The sequence below is a fragment of the Gobio gobio genome, assembly GCF_949357685.1.
Source record: "Gobio gobio genome assembly, chromosome: 14".
NCBI classification, from domain to species: Eukaryota; Metazoa; Chordata; class Actinopteri; order Cypriniformes; family Gobionidae; genus Gobio; species Gobio gobio.
The window spans coordinates 20,559,252-20,579,406 of NC_137107.1; the positions used below are offsets into that span (position 1 = coordinate 20,559,252).

The 20,155-nt window shown below is 41.4% G+C and overlaps 1 protein-coding gene across 3 annotated transcripts; it reads right to left on the reverse strand.

The window, feature by feature from the left end:
- Window positions 1–434: 434 nt before the first annotated feature.
- LOC307137965 (multidrug and toxin extrusion protein 1-like) lies at window positions 435–17,899 on the reverse strand. 3 transcript variants are annotated; one of them, XM_079836021.1, is made up of 17 exons: window positions 17,536–17,899; window positions 16,974–17,075; window positions 16,819–16,887; window positions 16,595–16,743; window positions 16,430–16,472; window positions 16,268–16,312; window positions 16,086–16,183; window positions 15,629–15,726; window positions 5,072–5,185; window positions 4,904–4,971; window positions 4,023–4,131; window positions 3,829–3,904; window positions 3,498–3,567; window positions 2,606–2,738; window positions 2,371–2,465; window positions 2,223–2,301; window positions 435–1,158 (listed from the first exon to the last, which is right to left on the reverse strand). In XM_079836021.1, the coding sequence occupies exons 1-17, from the start codon at window positions 17,713–17,715 to the stop codon at window positions 923–925; spliced, it is 1,764 nt and encodes a 587-aa protein (XP_079692147.1). In that variant the 5' UTR covers window positions 17,716–17,899; the 3' UTR covers window positions 435–922. The 3 variants fall into 3 exon arrangements, with proteins under 3 accessions (XP_079692147.1, XP_079692149.1, XP_079692148.1); XM_079836023.1 differs by having other exon boundaries at window positions 646–1,158; window positions 16,974–17,104; window positions 17,536–17,897; XM_079836022.1 differs by lacking the exon at window positions 435–1,158 and adding an exon at window positions 1,423–1,680 and having other exon boundaries at window positions 17,536–17,875.
- Between the last annotated feature and the right edge of the window lie 2,256 nt (window positions 17,900–20,155).

A 20,155-nucleotide genomic window follows, 5' to 3' on the forward strand; every position in this document is an offset into this window, starting at 1 on the left:
TGCACCACGATCCTATGCTCCATGGTCTAGGACCACCACTGCACCACGACCCTCTGCTTCACTGCCCAGGTCCGCCTGTCATGATTATTCCCTTGCCCATATGTCCATGAATAATCATGCCAATCATGTGCTTCCCTGGTTTCATGAGTTATGTTCTTATTGGTTCATTGTTTGATTATTCACAGGTGTTACTTTCTAGTCATTAGTCTCTCGATGAATACATAGGCCCTGTCCCAAATGGCACCCTAAACCCTCACGGTCTTCCTCTGAGTCTCTGAGACAGGGCCATACATGAATACAAAGTCCCTCATGTTACCATGTTGGTGTGTTTATGTTCATGTTTCTGTTCATGGTCAGCTTAGTTAAGTCAAGCCAAGTCTTTGTTTACTTTTGTATCTTGTTCACATTAATGTAAACAAAATGCACTTGGGTTCGCCAAGCTCACCTTTAGTCGACTCCGGTACAAGCTTAGATTACCAATGGGATAAAAATTAAAAAAGTAATTTTATTCCACAATTCAGGAGTTTTTCTCAGAATCTTGATAACTCATAATTGCAAGTTTATCTCACAACTGCGATGAAGGCAGAATTGTGAGAAATAAAGTCCAATATTGTGAGTTATAAAGTCAGATTTGTGAGATATAGAGAACATGTAACAATTTTCTTTTTAATTTTTTATCCTGTGGCAGAAACAAGCTTTCATACTAACAACGACAATACTTACAATACATAAAAGATACATGTACACAATGCCAGTATAATACAATTAACATAACTTATATCGGAGAGCTCAAAAAGGCTGGTTTTAATTTAAAAATAAATAAAACAAACATCTACCTCTCAAATATTATTACCTTTGCTTAGGCAGTGGTGGATTTAAAAAAAGAATGTGCATTGCAGACAAAGCTCTGTATTTATTATGCTCATCTGAGAAGTCCAGTGAGCACCTCATCTAACACAATCCCTCCAGCTAGTATAAGCAGCATGAAGAAAACTGCAAGTCCTCGACGAACAACCAGCTGTTTGGTGGACAAAACCGCACCAACTGTAACTTTTGTGCAAGCATCTGTTATTCCTCCTTCTCCTTTACTGAGTCCTTCCAGGTCTGTGGTTGCATCTGTCTGGCCTTCTTCAGTGTGCTGGGACTCTTCTGGCACTTCTGTACAATAATCGGTCAACATAAGTCCATGATGAAAGAAACAATTTTTGTTCATCATTAAAAACCCTTTCATGCATAAATTATGGAAAACATTATCTAGATTTTTTAAAGATTCTTTTTATTATTTTAATATGATGCTAAAATTGAAATCCATTTTAATTTTTACAAAATTCAGTTTTATTTAAAAATTATTTAACTGTCCACGTATATGGACACCATGCAACAAAGGCGTAAAATGGGACAAAAATCCACAGATGACAATATGGAATATTGTGCTTTTATTATGTCATTTTATGCTATGAATAACAGCTCAGATATTTAAAACATTAATATTACAATATAACAACGATAAAACACATAGTGTAGGAACTATAAGGCTAGTTACATATATGTGGAAACCTAATAGCAATATGGGCTGGGCTTTGCTGGCACACACTCCTCATCAGTGCGGTCACTGTCACACACACTGTCCTCTGGGATATTCTCTATTATTCTGAACTGAGTACTTGACCTGTGCTGTCCCTGTTTGGTAGGCAAAATGCAAATTTGTCTCGGTATGTATGTGTTAAGTTGCCATTTAATGCCATAATATGTCATTTTTAATGGTTATTTATGTTGATATATTTGTTAAATGTCTGTTTTATTACAATATAAGACAATACAAAACATATTTGCAAAAACAGAACAGATATACTAGCAGGGTACAGAAATCAGACTTTATGCAATCTGACTCCACTGTTGCATGACGTCCACATACGTGGACAGTTAGTTTTTGGTGTATAAAAACGACATTTTACTCTAAATTTTTCACAGATATGCCTGGGGCATTTGGCACATGGCTATCGCTGTCAGCCATCTTGGATTAATGATGTCATCAAGCAATGAATATTTGGGATACAAGACAGTAGCCACTGTTAAAATATTGCTGTCAATCTACTGACACTGCCCTCAAGTGGTTTGGAGAGAATTACCAAGATAAATTAACCCTAAATGGAGTTAAATTAACTGTCCCCAAATGTGGACACCATGCATGAAAGGGTTCATATACAACAGACAGAAAGTACCTTCTGTGCAGCCCTTATTTTCCATAGCGTAAGATTCATCTTTGGTCTCAGGGACTTGAACTCCTGCTCTGATCAAGGCCTGAAAATAAGAAGATTAGAATTGATCATCTGTCCAAAATTATATATGGATGAGGAAAAAACAGCCCACCTCTTGAGTCACTTTTTTCCAATCCAGTTTGCAAATGAGGATGATGAAGAACAAAGACTGTAGGAAAACACACCCAAAAAACCCAATCCAAAGACCTAACAACAGAGAGAAGAGACGTGAGGAGATTGATGCAGGTGTTCAGTTGGGCACTTGAGTTTAATAAAGTGTTTTGGTTATTTCAGCAAAGCTTCTGAGAATATTCCCATTTGACCACATGTGTTTGCAAGTCACCTACCGATTATGCCCATGCTGAGAGCAAACATCAATGACACTCCAATTGGGAATCCCACAAAATAATATCCCACAATGTTACAAAGAGCACCAAGCAGCTGCTTTCCTGCACCTCTGACAATACCACCTGTAATTGCCTACAGACAGAAAAACAAACTTTATTATTATTGTCAAACATTCACAAACATTCTCTTATCATTTTCAGTTTATTTAACCTGTTTAAGGCTATTTGTTAAAAAGAGAATATATATATTTTTTCCACTAAAATATTTTAAAAAACCTTCCCAAAATGTTTGTGATGTATGATTGATTTATGAAAAAAACAATATACCATTGGGCTAATAAACTTAATTCCATATAAATTCTCTAGATTCTTAATATCTATACAATTTAGCTTCTTAAAGTAAATGTATATTTACAGATGTTCAGATATTTCTACTGGAAAATTGTCAATCTTTTTATCTAATGCAGTTTTTAATTAAAAATAATGGTTTCACTTTATTTTGATGATCCCAACATTCTGTTGACTATTAGTAACTTTGCACCTCAATGCCAACTAACTCTCATTAGAGTGTTAGTCGACTGTCTGCTTAATATCTGCTAAAACTTTATTTTGATGGTGCTCCAAAAGACAATCTACTGACTATAAGTAAATTTGCAACTACATGTCAAATTATTCTATCCTAACCCAACCAGTCAACTAATACCAGTAACCCTCTAATACGAGTTAGTAGACATGTAGGTGCAACATTACTTATAAATGGAAAATGGTAAATGGGCTGCATTTATATAGTGCTTTTAACAGACCTACGGCCATCCATAGCGCTTATACATCTTATAGTCAACAGAATGTATTAAAGGGACCATCAAAATAAACTGAAACCAAAAACTCTTACCGCAATGGCATCAAATAGATGAAAGAAGCTATACATGATCATGACCTCTGATACTCTGACCACTATTTCCCTGTGTGAGACAGCAAGAGTTCAGTACACAGATAAGATGTTAATGGTTTTAAAGCCTCAATGGCCATCAATGACACTCCATGTTTACATGCACCCAATGCAATTATAATGAGATTAATATTTATGTAGCTCTTTTATTTTTATTTTTTATTAGAGCTGCCAGAATGTATGTTGCAGTTTCTCCCATTCAAATGATTCCTTCCAAATACCAAATATCCAATCTACAATGTCATATTGGTTTTTAGTAAAGTAGATCTCTTACTCTTCTTTGGTAAATATGTATCCAATAACTTTGTTGGTACTTCCAATAATGATTGCAACCACACAAGAAACAAGTACTAGAAAAAAAAAACACACCGGGGAAACCAAATAGCACTTAACTTTACAATAATAATAACACAGTCATAAGTGATATTTTTATCTTATAGCAAAGCTGCTGATAAATAGACTACATACGTCCGCAGATTAAAGACACTTTGACAGACAGCTTGGCTTGTTCTGCATTTCCAGCTCCAAGAGCATTTCCCACCCTCACACTGGCTGCCACTGCAAATCCCAGAGGAAACTGAATGACAAAAAGAAAACAGTGACTTGTGTTCAAGCTAATTTGTCTACTTTAACCAAATGATAAATCAAATGTGATTTATCACACATGTTCAGAAACATAACTTTTGGCTGCTGGAGCTATTTTGCTTTTAATATGTTTCTGTTTCCCTTTATTTCAAAAGTAATGCATTTTGTTGGCTTTTTTTTTTGTTTTGTTTTTTGGTCAAACTTTTGAAAACTTTGCAAATTTTACATTTTAGTTATTTCTAAGTCTAGATTTAATAATCACAATTATAGAATTAGATTAAGACTGTGATTACTTAGTTTCACCTCAAACAACCCTCTTCCCTTTGAGGAAAAATTTGCATCACACAGATGCATTCCTGTGTAAGTTCTTCATACAAATATGCAAGATTGCTACTATCAAGATCTAAAAGTTTGCGTACTTGCTCAATTTATTACAGTGAGTTGTTGAGGAAATTAAAGGCTGATGTATTTAGTTACATGTGTGATTTGGTTTTCACCACCTATGCAAAGGATAACAAAATACTATTTGCAAATGGAAAATGATACTGTGAGTGAATGTAGAATAACAGAAATGCAACACATCTTTTAGTTCAACAGTTTTGTCAACAGGTTTCAATTTCAGTTTATCTTTTGTAATGCTAATATCTTGACCCATTGACCAGCAAACAGCTGGTGCTGCTGGGTGTGAGAAGATCCTCAAACCAGTACAGGTGTAGAGTTTCGTTTTTGTTACAGGTTAGACCGAATAACCTTTGTAAACCTACCATATATGCAATACAGGCCAGCTCATACACAACAGACTGGGCTCCCAGCTCAGCCTCACTGATGAGCCCTACAATGACAAAATACATGAAGATTGTAAATATATTCATGCCACAAAGCAAATTGAATGACATAAAAACATATGGCATAAAAACACATGGTTTGCAAACCTGCCAGGAATCCACCGATCTCATATGTCCACCACTCTGCACAAAGCATGAGCATGCTGGGAAAAGCCAAGCGAATGAAGGCACCCCATTCCTGCAGACAGTCACGAGACCAACCTAATGCGAGACAGATGGAGATCAGCAAGAAAAATATGACGTTTCAGTATCTATGAATGCAGTATAACATGAACCATGACTCATCAGAAATATTTCAGTGAAATCTCCTCCACACTATCTTAAAAAGTCACTTTAATAACTACTTTCTGGTCACATATTAAAAAAGAAAACAGCATGCTTTGCACCAAGACATAAAACTGTTACATATTGCTCATGTGAGTGATGTAATCATCTTTTAAATAATTATTCAATGCTAAAACAAATTTCAAATAAAGAAAAGTTGTGTTATTCATGGAATAAAAAATATTTATAAAATTATCCCATTAGTGTTCCTGTAAAATTTGACTAAAACGCCTAGAGAAAGGCATACCCAAAGCAAATTGCATGCTGTTCTTGAAACAATTTGAGTATATGCATGGTTTTGGTCTCTTTTGAAAGGTGGCACTCTGAGTTCCCCTTCGAGGGAACTCGCACTGCGTCGTCGAGTGACAACACTCTGGGAACGCCCACAGCGTTACGCATCTGAAGTATGAATGAAATCAAGCCAATCTGATTGGTGGTGCGTCGTGACGTAGTAGATGACGGCATACCCGGAAGATACAAAAGGAAGCTGATGCAAACACACACTAGCTTTTTTGCTCTTCAGCGAAGCGCTCTATGTTGAATTGTCTGTCTATTTGGTGTTGTTTTGTCTATATCTCTGAAAAGAAAAGATGGCTAGTGGGCAGCAGTTTAAGAGGTGTGTGCACCCGTGTCCGCGATTCCTTTCGGGCACGGACAAACACCTTATGTGTGCAATGTCTGGGCATGCAGCACGCTAGGGCGGCTCTCGAATGTGATAAGCTGCCGCTCAGGGTATTGCGCTCACGGCTGGCCGTGTTCGATGAGACCGGCCAAGCCCGCGAGCCCCAGGGATCTGGGTAACAGCGGCGCCGTAGATCATGGGGCTCGCAGCGGGACCTCGCGACAGGATATGGGACTGCTGAGGCACTTTCCCTATCCTCGTCCGAGGATTCCGATGTTCTCCCGCCCCGTGCGGAAGCCCGCGAAGCGGCTTCTTCCCGCGGGGCGGAGAACCCGATGTTTCAGCTATCTGGCTCCGAGGAGTCAGATGTGCTGAGCGTCGAGGCGGGTGCTGTGGAGCCTGAGCCATCGCTTCACAGACCCGCTCCAGAGGAGCTAGTGGAGGTTTTGACCCACGCCGTGGCCAAGTTAAAAATTGACTGGCCACAGGAAGAACCGGAAATCCAGCCGCCCAGTAAGCTGGATGAACGGTTCTTCAGGCGCAGGCCTCAACCTCCACGCCGGGGTCTGCCTTTTTTTCCGGACCTACACAATGAGTTGTGTAGGTCCTGGGATAAACCCTATTCGGCCAGACTCTCCAGTCCCCCAGTACTTGACTTCGGTAACGTGCTGGGGGTGGCCGAACAGGGTTATGGGACGCTGCCAAGGGTGGAGGAAGCTCTCGCGAGCTACCTTTCTCCCGAGGCCGCTTCGTCCCTTAAGGCCCCGGTACTGCCCACCAAGCCAGCGCGCGATACATCAGCGCTGGTGGGTAGGGCTTATATGGCGGCTGGGCGGGCTGGTAGCTGTCTGCACACCATGGCGGTGCTGCAGGCCTACCAGGCCGACCTCCTCAAGGAGCTCGACGAGGGCGAGGGCCCGTCTCCGGACGATGTCCCCGAACTCAGGAAAGCCACCGACTTGTCTCTCCGCATCGCCAAGGAGACGGCCCATTCCATCGGCCGCTCCATGGCTGGTATGGTGTGTGTGGAGAGACACTTATGGTCCAACGTGATACCTTTTGGCCTGCTGCACATGAGACCCCTACAGTGGTGGCTGAGGGCCAAGGGGTTTTCCCCGCGGGGAAATCCGTTTTGTATGATCAGGGTAACACGCAAATGCCTTCGTTCCCTCGTCATATGGCGGAAACCTTGGTTCCTGTCCCAAGGACCAGTGCTGGGAGCATCATGTTGCCGGAGAGCCATTTCAACAGATGCTTCCCTCACTGGCTGGGGCGCGGTCATGGAAGGCCGCTTTGCGAGAGGTCTGTGGGAGACCCGGCATTCTTCATGGCACATCAACTGCCTGGAGATGCTGGTGGTCTACAAAGCTCTGAGGAGCTTATACCCAGACCTCCGCGGCCATCATGTCCTGATACGCTCGGACAACACCTCGGTTGTCGCGTATCTCAATCACCAGGGGGGTTTGAGGTCGCGCCCTCTGTGCAGACTGGCGCATCAAATCCTCCTGTGGTCCCAGGGGAAGTTATCGTCTCTCAGGGCGATGTACATTCCTGGGGACCAAAATCAGGGAGCAGACATCCTGTCGAGGCAGGGGCTGAGGCCCGGGGAGTGGCGACTCCACCCAGAGGTGGTGGAGGCAATGTGCGAGAGATTCGGCCCAGTGGAAGTGGACCTGTTCACGTCTCGAGAGACATCCCACTGTCCACTGTGGTTTTCTCTCAGGCATCCAGCTCCGTTAGGGCTGGACGCCATGATGCAGACGTGGCCGAGGCCCGAGATCGCTCTGCTCCCGGGAGTTCTGGAGCGGGTCCGCCGGGAGGGCATCAGCCTGCTCTTAGTAGCACCCCGGTGGCCCACTCGAGTACGGTTCTCGGACATCATAGCTCTGCTAGACGGCTCTCCATGGCAGATCCCTCTGAGGAGAGTGGGAGATCTCCAGGCCTTGGCAGTCACGCCAACCTGCCTGGAGTTTGCCCCTGGCAGAGTGAGGGCCATCCTTCACCCTAGACCGGGCTACATTCCCAAGGTTCCATCTCAGCGAGCCCGGTCTCTGGTTCTTCAGGCTTTCCATCCCCCTCCCCACCTGACGGCGGAAGAGGGGAGACTTCATCTGCTCTGCCCGGTCAGAGCTCTGAGTATTTATTTGGAGAAGTCTTCCCATTGGAGAAGGTCAGACCAATTGTTGGTGTGCTTTGGCTCACCCAAGAAGGGGCTGCCTGCGTCAACGCAGACGATCAGTAATTGGATTGTCCAGGCTATAGCCACGGCTTATAGGGTGCGCAATTTGCCTTCACCCATGGCCGTGAGGGCCCATTCCACCAGGAGCATGGCTTCCTCAGTGGCCCTCCTTTCTGGCGTCTCGCTTCAAGAGGTATGCGAGGCGGCCGGGTGGGCCACCCCGCACACCTTCATACGATTTTACAGTCTGCACCTCCCGGTGACGCCTGGTGCTCGAGTTCTTGCGTCTTAAGTGTGCCTGGGTTTCCAGCTTCACACTGGGACGTGGGGTGATTTCGGTGTGGCCTAGTGGGTATTAACGTTCCCAGAGTGTTGTCACTCGACGCAGTGCGAGTTCCCTCGAAGGGGAACGTCTCGGGTTATGACTATAACCCTTGTTCCCCGAGAAGGGAACGAGACACTGCGTCTCGTCGCCACACCTATCACGGCTAGAGCGCTTGCTTCATCGCAAAAGAGCTAGTGTGTGTTTGCATCAGCTTCCTTTTGTATCTTCCGGGTATGCCGTCATCTACTACGTCACGACGCACCACCAATCAGATTGGCTTGATTTCATTCATACTTCAGATGCGTAACACTGTGGGCGTTCCCAGAGTGTTGTCACTCGACTACTCAGTGTCTCGTTCCCTTCTCGGGGAACAAGGGTTATAGTCATAACCCGAGACGGTTTGTTCCCAAACAGTCAGAATCACCGTAGTCTGACTGATATTGAGTAATAGGACTTTGAACACACTGAAAAAGGAAAAAAATAAAATTCTGCCAAAATTTCTTTTGTAAACAGATGCCTATAGCTGGAAAACAAAATGGGATCATAGCATGAAGCCTTACCAAGTCCAATTTCAAATTTGATAATACCTTAGAAAATGAGTGTTTTACACATGTTTATCTAAGTTTATGTCTAGACGCTTCCCAGAAAAGGCCACTTGGAGACTCCAAATGACCCTTTGTAACCATTGACACATAAAATGCTGCTATTATTGAATTCTTTAATGTACAGTCATAATTTTGGGCTTTAATGAAAGGTTACAATTAGAGCTATTAGAGCCCCCCCCCCCCCCCCCCCGAAAGGATAATAATAATAATAAGAGCGGCTTAGAAGTACTTGGAAATTGAAAGAATAACGGTTGAACAAATGAATGAGATTCTCAAAATACAGGTGAATAACTTGCAAGCTTGGCAAACTTGCCGTGTGGAGCTGGATCTTAATGGTTTTTATCCCACTTCAATGAAATGCAAGAAGCTTAATAGCTAACGGACAAGAGTTTAAAACATGTATAGATGAATTAGAAAATAAACCACATATAATTTGTATTCAAGAGTCATGGCTCAAACCTCACCTGAGTTTTGTAGTTCAGGGTTATACAGCATTACATAGGGATAGGATAGGCAGACATGGTGGAGGGGTAGTTACTCTTATTAAATTAGGATTATGTTTTAGGAAAGTGGAAATAAATTCTGAACATGAAGCACTAGTGGTGAAGGTGTGGATTGGGGAACAGAATATAAGAGTAGTTAATTTGTATAATCCTTGTAAGAAATTAAATAATGAAATATTAAGTAAAATTGGTAAAGGAATAAGTATATGGAGTGGTGATTTTAATGCTCACAGCACATTATAGGGAAGTAGGTGTACAGACCAAAATGGAAAAGTTGTGGAAGATTTTCTAGATTTGGAGAACCTAATATGTGTTAATGATGGAAATGTAACAAGAATGGATATGGCATCAGAGAGAAGTTCAGTTTTAGATTTTACTAATGTCTCAAAATCTAGCTAGAATTAGTGATTGGAGAGTATTAAATAATACTCTAATGGGAAGTGATCATTTCCCTATAATATGTAAATTAGGGATTGAAGTAGATTTAGCAAATAGAGAAATTATACCCAGGTGGAAATTCAAAACAGCAGATTGGAGTATTTTTAAGGACAAAAAGTTAAACAAATTGTTTGCTTTAAATTGAAGAACTTAATGATAAAATATGTGGAGTTGTTATTAATACTGCAGAAGAGATTATTGGGAAAAATACAGGAAAGTGTAAGAAGAAAGCAGTCCCATGGTGGACAGATAAATGTAATAAAGCAATAAGGGATAGAAACTGTGCATTAAGAAAAGTAAGGAAATAATTTATATTCAATGATTTTATTAAATATAAGAGAGCACAGCCTAAAACAAGGAAAGTGATAAAAGAGAATTTTGTGGTACTATAGGGGAAAAAATAGCCATAAGTGATGTATGGGGAAGGATCAGGAAGATGGGTGTAATACAAAGATGTAATAACCTTCCTTCATTGTACGATAATGACAAACGATAATGTTTTATATCAGCTATGCATCCGTTAATCTTGTGAATTGGTAAGTTTCTTCAGGGCGTGAAGAAATATAGAGCTGAGTATCGTCAGCATAACAATGAAAACTAACGCCATGCTTCCTAATGATATCTCCCAGTGGTAGCATGTACAGGGTGAAGAGTAGCGGTCCTAGCACTGAGCCTTGTGGTACTCCATACTGAACTTGCGATCGGTGTGACATATCTTCATTTACTACTACAAACTGATAACGGTCGCATAGGTATGATTTAAACCATGATAAAGCAATTCCACTAATACCTACATTATTTTCGAGTCTATTCAAAAGAATGTTGTGGTCGATAGTATCAAACGCAGCGCTAAGATCGAGTAACACTAATAGAGAGATACAGCCACGATCGGATGATAAGAGTAAATCATTTGTAACTCTGATGAGAGCACTTCTTACATGTGAAGAAGTTCATAAAGTCATTACTGCTGTGCTGTTTACAATCATCAGAAGTTGAAGCTATATTTTTGGTTAATTTAGCCTCTGTATCGAATAAATACCTTGGGTTGTGTTTGTTTTCTTCCAAGAGAGTTGAGAAATAAGCAGATCTAGCAGTTTTTACGGCCTTTCTGTATGTGATCATGTGCTCTTTCCACGAATTACGAAATACCTCTAATTTTGTTTTCTTCCAGTTGCGCTCCATTTTTCTGGCTGCTGTTTTAAGGGCCCGGGTGTGCTCGTTGTACCACGGCGTTGGACTATTTTCTTTAATCTTCTTTAAGCGCAGAGGAGCAACTGTGTCTAAAGTACTGGAAAAGAGAGAGTCAATAGTTTCTGTTGCAACATCGAGTTCTTCTATACTATCTGGGATGCTGAGCAGATGATACTGATGAGGAAGATTATTTAAAAAGCAATCTTTAGTAGCGGCAGTGATTGTCCTGCCATTTTTGAAACGAGGGGGCGGCTTTGCAACCTTAGCTAAATTAAGTATACATGATACTAAGTAATGATCTGAGATGTCATCGCTCTGCTGCAGAATTTCAACGGTATCAACATTTATTCCATGTGACAATTTTAGGTCTAAAGTATGATTATGGCGATGAGTGGCTCCTGACACGTGTTGCCTAACTCCAATAGAGTTTAGTGTGTCTTTAAATGCTAATCCCAATACGTCTTTTCCATTGTCTACATGGATATTAAAATCACCAACAATTAGTACTTTATCTACGGCCAGTACTAACTCTGATAGAAAATCAGCAAATTCTTTGATAAAGTCTGGATTATGCCCTGGTGGCCTGTATACAGTAGCTAACACAAATGTTGAACGGGTTTTATCATGTACACTACATAGCGTTACATAAAGCACCAAAACTTCGAAGGAATTATATTTGAAACTAGACTTCTGAGTAATACTGAAGATATTATTATAAATTACAGCAACCCCTCCCCCTTTACCTTTCAGACGCGGCTCATGTTTATAACAATAATCTTGGAGGGTGGACTCATTTAAGGTAATGTAGTCGTCAGGTTTTAGCCAGGTTTCTGTCAAACAGAGCACATCTAGATTATTATCTGTAATAATATCATTAACAATAAGCGCTTTTGGGGAAAGGGATCTAATATTCAGCAACCCAAGCTTTATCAATTGTTCATCTGTATTATATCTTTTGTTTATTTGTTGGACATCAATTTAATTTTTACTGTTGAATGGTTTTGATGTTTTTTTGTATTTACTAATTTGAGGAACAGACACAGCCTCTATATGATAATATCTAGGTGAAAGAGTCTCTATGTGCTGGGATTTATCTGACTCCGGTAACGTGAGACAGCTAGCAGACGGTCGGTTTAGCCAGTTTGTCTGCCTCCTGACCTGGGCCCTAGTGAGTCAAGGTTTAGCTCTAAGACTATGTGCCAAATTACTAGAGAGAAGAGCGGCACCACCCCAAGAGGGATGGATGCCATCCTTCTTCAACAGGTCAGGTCTGCCCCAAAAACTTTTCCAATTGTCTATGAACCCTATGTTATTCAGAGATGGTGCACCCTGTGGCATCCGTGTCCAGACCTGGCCATGGACAGGAGGTGGAGGTTCTAGTTGACTTACCCCAAGAGGTAGTTAACACCATCACTTCGGCACGTACACCGTCAACGAGACAGGCTTATGCCTTGAACCTGTTCTTTGACTGGTGTTCTTCTTGACGAGAAGACCCCTGAAGATGTACGATCGCGTCTGTGCTTTCCTTCCTGCAGCAGGGGTTGGAGCGAAGGCTGTCTCCCTCCACCCTCAAAGTTTATTCTGCCGTGATATCCGCTTATCATGACCCTGTGGAAGGTATGTCGGTTGGGAAGCACGACCTGGTCATCAGGTTCCTTAGGGGGCGAGACGGTTAAATCCTCCTTGACCTCCCTCCATACCCTCTTGGGATCTTGCTCTAGTGCTCCGAGCACTTCAGAATTCCCTATCTGGTCCTCTGCAGTCGACGGAGCTAAAGATTCTGTCTATGAAGACTTTGCTGCTGGTTGCACTGGCCTCTATCAAGAGGGTAGGGGACCTGCAGGCATTTTCGGTCAACGAATTGCACCTAGAGTCCGGGCTGGGTGACACCCATGTTGTACTAAGACCCTGGCCTGGCTACCCAAGGTTCCTACCACTCCCTTCAGGAAGGAGGCAAACCCAGTCCTGGCTTTGCTCTGTCCCATCAACGCTCTGTGACTGTACGTGGATAGAAGTAAAAGCTTCAGGACCTCAGATCAGCTCTTTGTCTGTCATGGAGGCCAGCAGAAGGGAAAGGCTGTATCCAAGCAGAGGATGGCCCACTGGATAGTGGATGCCATCACCTTGGCTTACCAAGCACAAGGTGTGCCCTGTCTGCTCAGGGTGCGAGCACACTCGACCAGAAGCTGGCAAATGGTGCCTCGCTGTCAGATAGCTGAAGGGCTGGGCAACACCTAACATGATTGCTAGATTTTATAGCCTTCGTGTAGAGCCGGTATCCTCCTGTGTTCTCACCTCAAACAGGTAGAAGCATTGAGAGGCCCAGGCTCTTGCCGGCTTGCTGTGCCCTGAACGGTGGTGCTTATATTGTCCAGAAGCAAACAAGTCCTCCATCACCCTTGGTGCCGGACATGGCAGAGCATCTGGCATCAGACCTATTCCCGCTGAATCTTTGAGAACTGGTATTAGGCTGGGTATATATGAGTGACCTTGCGGGGATCCCAAATATTTTTCCAAGGACGCTCCTAGACAGAAGCCTGTGTCTTTCCCTTGGGAGAGTCCCCCTTCAGTAGGGTGGGAGCTCCCCTTGCTTGTGGGCTTGCAGTGTTCCTTCCTACTAGAAGTCACGTTTCACAGTGTTATCCAATAGTCACTGATTGGGTCATGCAGAACAGCAGTGATGGACTTCTCTGTGAGAGCCCTGTCTCATCAGGTAAGAAAGCTCAGGAAGCTTACACGGGGCACTGGAAGGGGGCAGAGGCCATGACGCTTTGGTAGAGATTCCTATTCGTCGGTCTCCCGACGTGACGTCCAGAGTGACTGACTGAATGGGAACGTCTCAGTTTACGTATGTAACCCTCATTGCCTGAAGCAGGGAACAGAGATGCCACAGCCCGTCGCCGTGTCCTCTGGGCCCCGCTGGGGTGCCAGTTCACCTACTCAACACCTCAGCGAAAAACTAATTTGATGCATCACCTGCAGCTAATTTTTTACCCGTGCTGCATGGCATGAGCAGCTGGTGCAATTATTGCATGCCAATGTGCATTGGCTTGTTTAGTTACACTTGAAGAAGACTGGCTCTCACTAGCGAGATTTCTATTCGTCGGTCTCCCGACGTTGTGTCTCCATTCCCTCCAGGCAACGAGGGTTACATACATAACCAAGAGGTTTCTTGTGGATTAGCGCTTTGGACTTGTGAATAAATGTTCTATATTTGGTTTTATATCGCTAGTAAAGGTACAGTAGATTGCATTGTTTGTGGAATATGCTTTGCTGAGCAGAAAAAAGAGTGTGTATCTCTTTTAGTTGCAAAGTTCACTTAAACCACATTTAAGCTTACACTAAAAACTTCATTGTAATTTAATACATATTTAATTCATTAAAATTATATGTATTTTTTTACCATCATTTATTAAAAAGCATTATTTCATCACAGGCCCAAATGAGACGCTGGGCCCCCCATGGGACGAACCAGCGACCTCATCTGGCAACACCACAGGTTGCAATGTGCTAGAGGGGGGTGTGGACCGAGGAGGAATCGTCGGTTCATTCCACACCGTAACCCTCAGATCACCCTGACCACCAACCAAAGTATCCCCCCTCGTGGAGGAGATAGATTGGGTTGTGGTAGCGGGGACTCTACCTCCTAAAAGGAGGTCACGGAGTCTCGATTGCAACATTGCGATGGACATGTTCCTGCAGTGGGAACATAACTCATCCATGAACGCTCTCTCAGCATGCACAAGGCCCAAACACTCAAGACAGCGATCATGACCGTCAGACGGACTAACCATGCAACTGCACCCAGAAATACATGGGCGAAATGAATTCACTCATCCCACTTGCACAAAGAAAGATTTAATATTCCTCAAAATGAACAAAATCAGTGAAATGCAAACAGTATGCAATAGTAGTTCATATTAGTATGAGATAGTATGCAAATCTCCAATAATTAAATGTTAAATAAAACAAATATTCGTATGCATTTAATAGTGCATTTTATACACTTTATAGACCAATTTACTTGCTGCTGACCTTCGATGATTCAGTTAAACCAAGCAAAAATGACTTTAGATTTTTTTGTATTATTATTGGTGAAGTAAGTTAAACTTTCTTCTCCTTCATTATATTCTTCTGCCACTTGGAATGGCAACACAGCTGAAAGGTTTATTTGAGCTGCGTCCTCTGCTGTACAGGAGTGATTTGACTTATTTGCCTTATGAGCCTTATTATTTCATTTTTGGTGTGAAAGGGTCTTTACATTTGCCCCAAAATATAACTTTTTTGTTATTTAAAAAAGAAGCCCAGCTCAGGTGAGAAAAAGTAAAAAGTTAGTTACTTTTTTTTAAGGGAGTAACGCAAAATTGTAAAGCATTAGTTTTTAAAGTAACTTTCCCCAACACTGATAAACTATCCAAAACCAAAGGGTTCTGGTGATGGCACAGATAGATACTCACCATCCCAGGTGGCTTTATGCAGACCCTTCCAGCGGATGTAGACATAGAGAAACACAGCCAAGGAATACTGGGAAATGGTGTTTGCAGCAGCAGATCCACTGTTAGTAAGAAAGAATGACACCATGAAGTCATTTTGACCTTGTAAGCCTTGGGTTCTTTGTGTCCCAATTTGCATACTTATGCTCTTTATGTCATTTTGTTGTATAAATAGGGCAAGTAGTGTGTTCAGACTAATCCGGATGATGCACTTAATTAACTGGGGAAAAAAAAACAATTATTTCTTTACGTTGCGGCTAACAGACTCCGAAGCTGGGTGACAAAATAGCATTATAAAATTCATACACTAGATGGTAGAGTACATTGTGCGTAGTATAAGTGCAAAGTGTATAGCATGTCATTTGGAACACAACATAAAATCCCATAAAATGTAATAAATTTAATCTAGACAGCTTCTTACGCCACACCAAGATCAAGCAGATTAAGGAAGATGTAGTTTATTAAAGCGTTGAGGATGTTCCCTGCTGCTCCTGTGATGACCTGAGGCCAAATAATACCCTAGACAAACCAAAACAGATTCTTGTATATGCTATATATGAACAATAAGCTCAATATCAATGGAGACACATTGCTTGGGTTTACCTGATTTTGAAGATACTTTCCCTGCAGCTGATACATAAAGGCAGCCTGAAGAAGAAGAAAAAAAGAAGTTATTACCTATATAGTGGAATAGTTATTTTTACTGTATAGTTACTAGTTAGAGACATTGAATACTGTACATATAATGCTTAATATGTCACTCACAGGCAGAGCAGGCATGAATATCTTGACATAAAGTTGTGACAGACTGTTGAGAGAGAGAGAGAGAGAGAGAGAGAGAGAGAGAGAGAGAGAGAGAGAAAATCACACACAGTTTAAAAGCACAGACTAAACAGGACCATTATTTAATGTATGTTGAATGTGTCAGACCTGGCCACTCTGGGACTCTGCCGGACAGCCAGCAGGATTGCCTCTGTGTTGATGAGCAGCGCCCAGCAGGGGAAACAGGCCAACAGGAGGATGAGAATCCCTCTCTGCAGTATCACACCCACTCGCTTCAGATTTTTACCCCCAAACGTCTGCAGGACATAGTTCAACTCAAATGACACCTGAGCACAAATGATACTCACATTACTGAACATTCACTATTATACCTGAGAGATAAGTGTATCGCATGCAGACGCCAATCCAGAGCCAATGGAGATGCCGAACACATTAATAACCTGTGAGCAAAAAGGACTGATTTATAAAGGCAATGGGTGTTTTAATGAACACCACTATAATGAAGTTATTTTGTGAACTCACTCACAGCAATAGCCAGAGCCACACCGGCCAGTTCAGTTTTCCCTAAGTGTCCACAGAACACAGTGCTGACGAAGCTGATCAGAAAGATCATCAGCTGAGATATAAACTGCAAAAAAGTGGATACATTTTCAGGATCTGAAAAAAGCCACAAGACATTTCCACTTTTTGAGCAACAAAATTATTGTATGTTTTATTTGTCATGTCCAGAATTCTTGAGACAAAACTGACTAAAGAACTAAGAAGTTGACAATTAATTAATTTAGATTATTTTGCTAAACTAAATATATTAAGTCATTCAACTATGTTTAGGTGCAACCTCCAGATTTGTTTCTTCTTTTTCTAAGAAGTCTCAGAAAGTGTGTCAATAATCATAGGTCAAATATCCTCCATCTGTCAGAAAATAATGTTTCTTTTAAAGATGCATATTTAAGTGTTCATGTCCTACAAAATCAAAGGTGTCCAATTTTCTTTTTCTATTTTCAATCAACAGTGAAATAAATAATCACAGTATTTGGTTATATGATGAAATTCACCTTCAGAAATCAATTCACACTATTAAAACTTACCACTGGTCCAGCCAGTTTCAGCAGCTCTACAATTTCTTCTTTATAATTCACTGGTAACAAACTCCGAAGTTTCTTTTGGCACCCTCCACAAACAACCTGTGTACTTGACGTTGACTGAGTATCATCAGTTTTCTCCTGTTTTGAGTCTCCGTTTATCTGACTCATTGTGGTACTGTCCATTTTCAGGGTTTTTTTCTAAAGTCTTTGATTCCCACAAAGCAGCTTATATGGAATTAGAGTACATGACTAAATCAGCATGAAAAACATTGTGCTAAAGGTGCATTGCAAGGAGACATCTGGGTGAATCTCAAAGGGAGACACTTAGAAAAGTGTCTGGTATAAGTTTAGCCCTGCCTGCTGCTGTACTCCACGACGTTATTGCATAAACAGAAGTCACTTTGAGCTTGGGTCAGGTTTCATTAAAGGAACACCAGCATGCAAGCAGAAATGTCAATAGAGACAATATAAGCTGTGGAACTTCACTCATATCTTTTTAAATGTGCTGTAAATCCTTTTAACAAGGTCTCTGTAGTTAATGAGTCATGAGAGATTCAGCTTAAAACACTGCTGATTTAATTTTCTGCTGTTTTGTGCATACACAAATCTTTCTTACCAGCAATGCCCATGTTGAGAGAAAATATCAGGGAAACTCTAATAGGGAATCCCACAAATTAGTACCCATTTGGTATAATTTTCCCAATTTTGGAAAAAACGTATTTTTGAAACAAATACTTTTTTTTTACACTGTTGTGAACTTATCTTTTAAAGTGTAGGAAACTCAGAAGATGAAGAGATAAAAGTTCACAACAACACCTTTGATATAATATCTATTTCTGTAGTACCCTGAGTTTAACTTCATCCAATCAAAACACAAGCACGGATACAGCTTTTGGGGTAAGATGCCCCCCTTAAGAATGTGGATTTACTTTTAATAATTTTATAATTATAACATATTTAGATATAAGTTTAGCATGTGCAGGATGATTGTGCATCAGCCAATGTGTTATTAAAATAAATAAATAAATAAAAAAATCTGTTAATTTAGTTGTCATAGCATTTAATATGTTGTATATTAAAACATGTTAAATATTAAAAGAGGGGTAATTTTGTTGCTACTTTAGGAGCTATCCAGTGGAAGTTTCAGTTTTCACTTTGCATGCTTTGAGCTGTTAATGGATTAGGTGGACTCAGCACTTGTTGAGATTTACACTACATTGCCAATAGTATTGGGACACCCCTCCAAGTCAATTGAGGCTACGTCTACATTAATCCAGATACATTTGAAAACGGCGTTTTCATTTTAAAATGCTCTCCGTCCACACTAGCGTTATCAAGCGTTTTCCAAAAGTTTCTTATCCACACTGAAACGTCGGAATACTGTGCATGCGTTAAACCTAATAAAAGCTCACCAAGATGACAGACAGAACAATACATTATCAAGTTATCACACAATTTTTCTGGCAGGATCAAAATATCTCACCTTTCACTGATGCATCCAGGTCTCACTCACTCACCATTATATGTCTAAAACGCAACTACTGTCATGTTTTGCCACAGGACAGCAATTTTGTGTCCTCGTTGCAGGACTGTGATAGGAAGAGTGTGCGAAGCAACATATTTTATACATAGCACATAACAGGCACAATGGCGGTATAAACATGAATACCTATTGGTACAATATGCGTCACATGACTAAACATGGGTCATTGTTTTCAAATACCTCCGTTTTCACAGTCCACACTGCAACACGAAGACTGTGTTTTCAAATTTATCCGCTTTGGAGAGCGTTTTCAAAAAGCTACGTTTTTGTTGACCTAAAACGCTGTCTCAATGTGGACAGAAGGCCAAAACGGAGAGAAAAATATAAGTTTTAAAAAACGAAAATGTATTTGTGTGGACATGGCCTGAATTGAGGTGTTCCAATCACTTCCATGGCCACAGGTGTATAAAATCAAGCACCTAGGCATGCAGACTGATTCTACAAACATTTGGGATAGAATGTGTCACTCTCAGCAGCTCAGTGAATTAAAGCGTGCATGGTAACGAGATAGTTTGCCACCTGTGCAATAAGTTCATTCGTGAAATTTCCTCACTTCTACTAAATATTCTACGGTCAACTGTTAGTGGTATCATAACAAAGTGGTATCATAACAAAGTGGAAGCAATTGGGAACAACAGAACCACAAAGTGGTAGGCCATGTAAAATCACAGAGTGGGGTCAGCGCATGAAGAGGCACACAGTGTTCAGAAGTCAATAGATACAGACCACCAAACTTTGTGTGGGCTTGGCCCCTTAGTTCCAGTGAAAGGAACTCAGGACATTTTCATACTCCCAACTTTGTGGGAACAGTTTGGGGATGGCTCCTTTCTGTTCCAACATGACTGTGTGTGCACCAGTGCACAAAGCAAGGCCCACAAAGACATGGATGAGCGATATTCTGATTTTCTCTCTAAGATTATCCTCGCTAAGATTATTCTGATTGTTTAATCAACAATACATTCATTTTTAATGACCTTCTTCATCTTCATTGGATAGGGGAGCGCGGGGCTCAACCTAACACGGGGTTAGTTGTAACACGCATGTTTTAACCCTTTCCACACATGCCAGAATGACGAAACT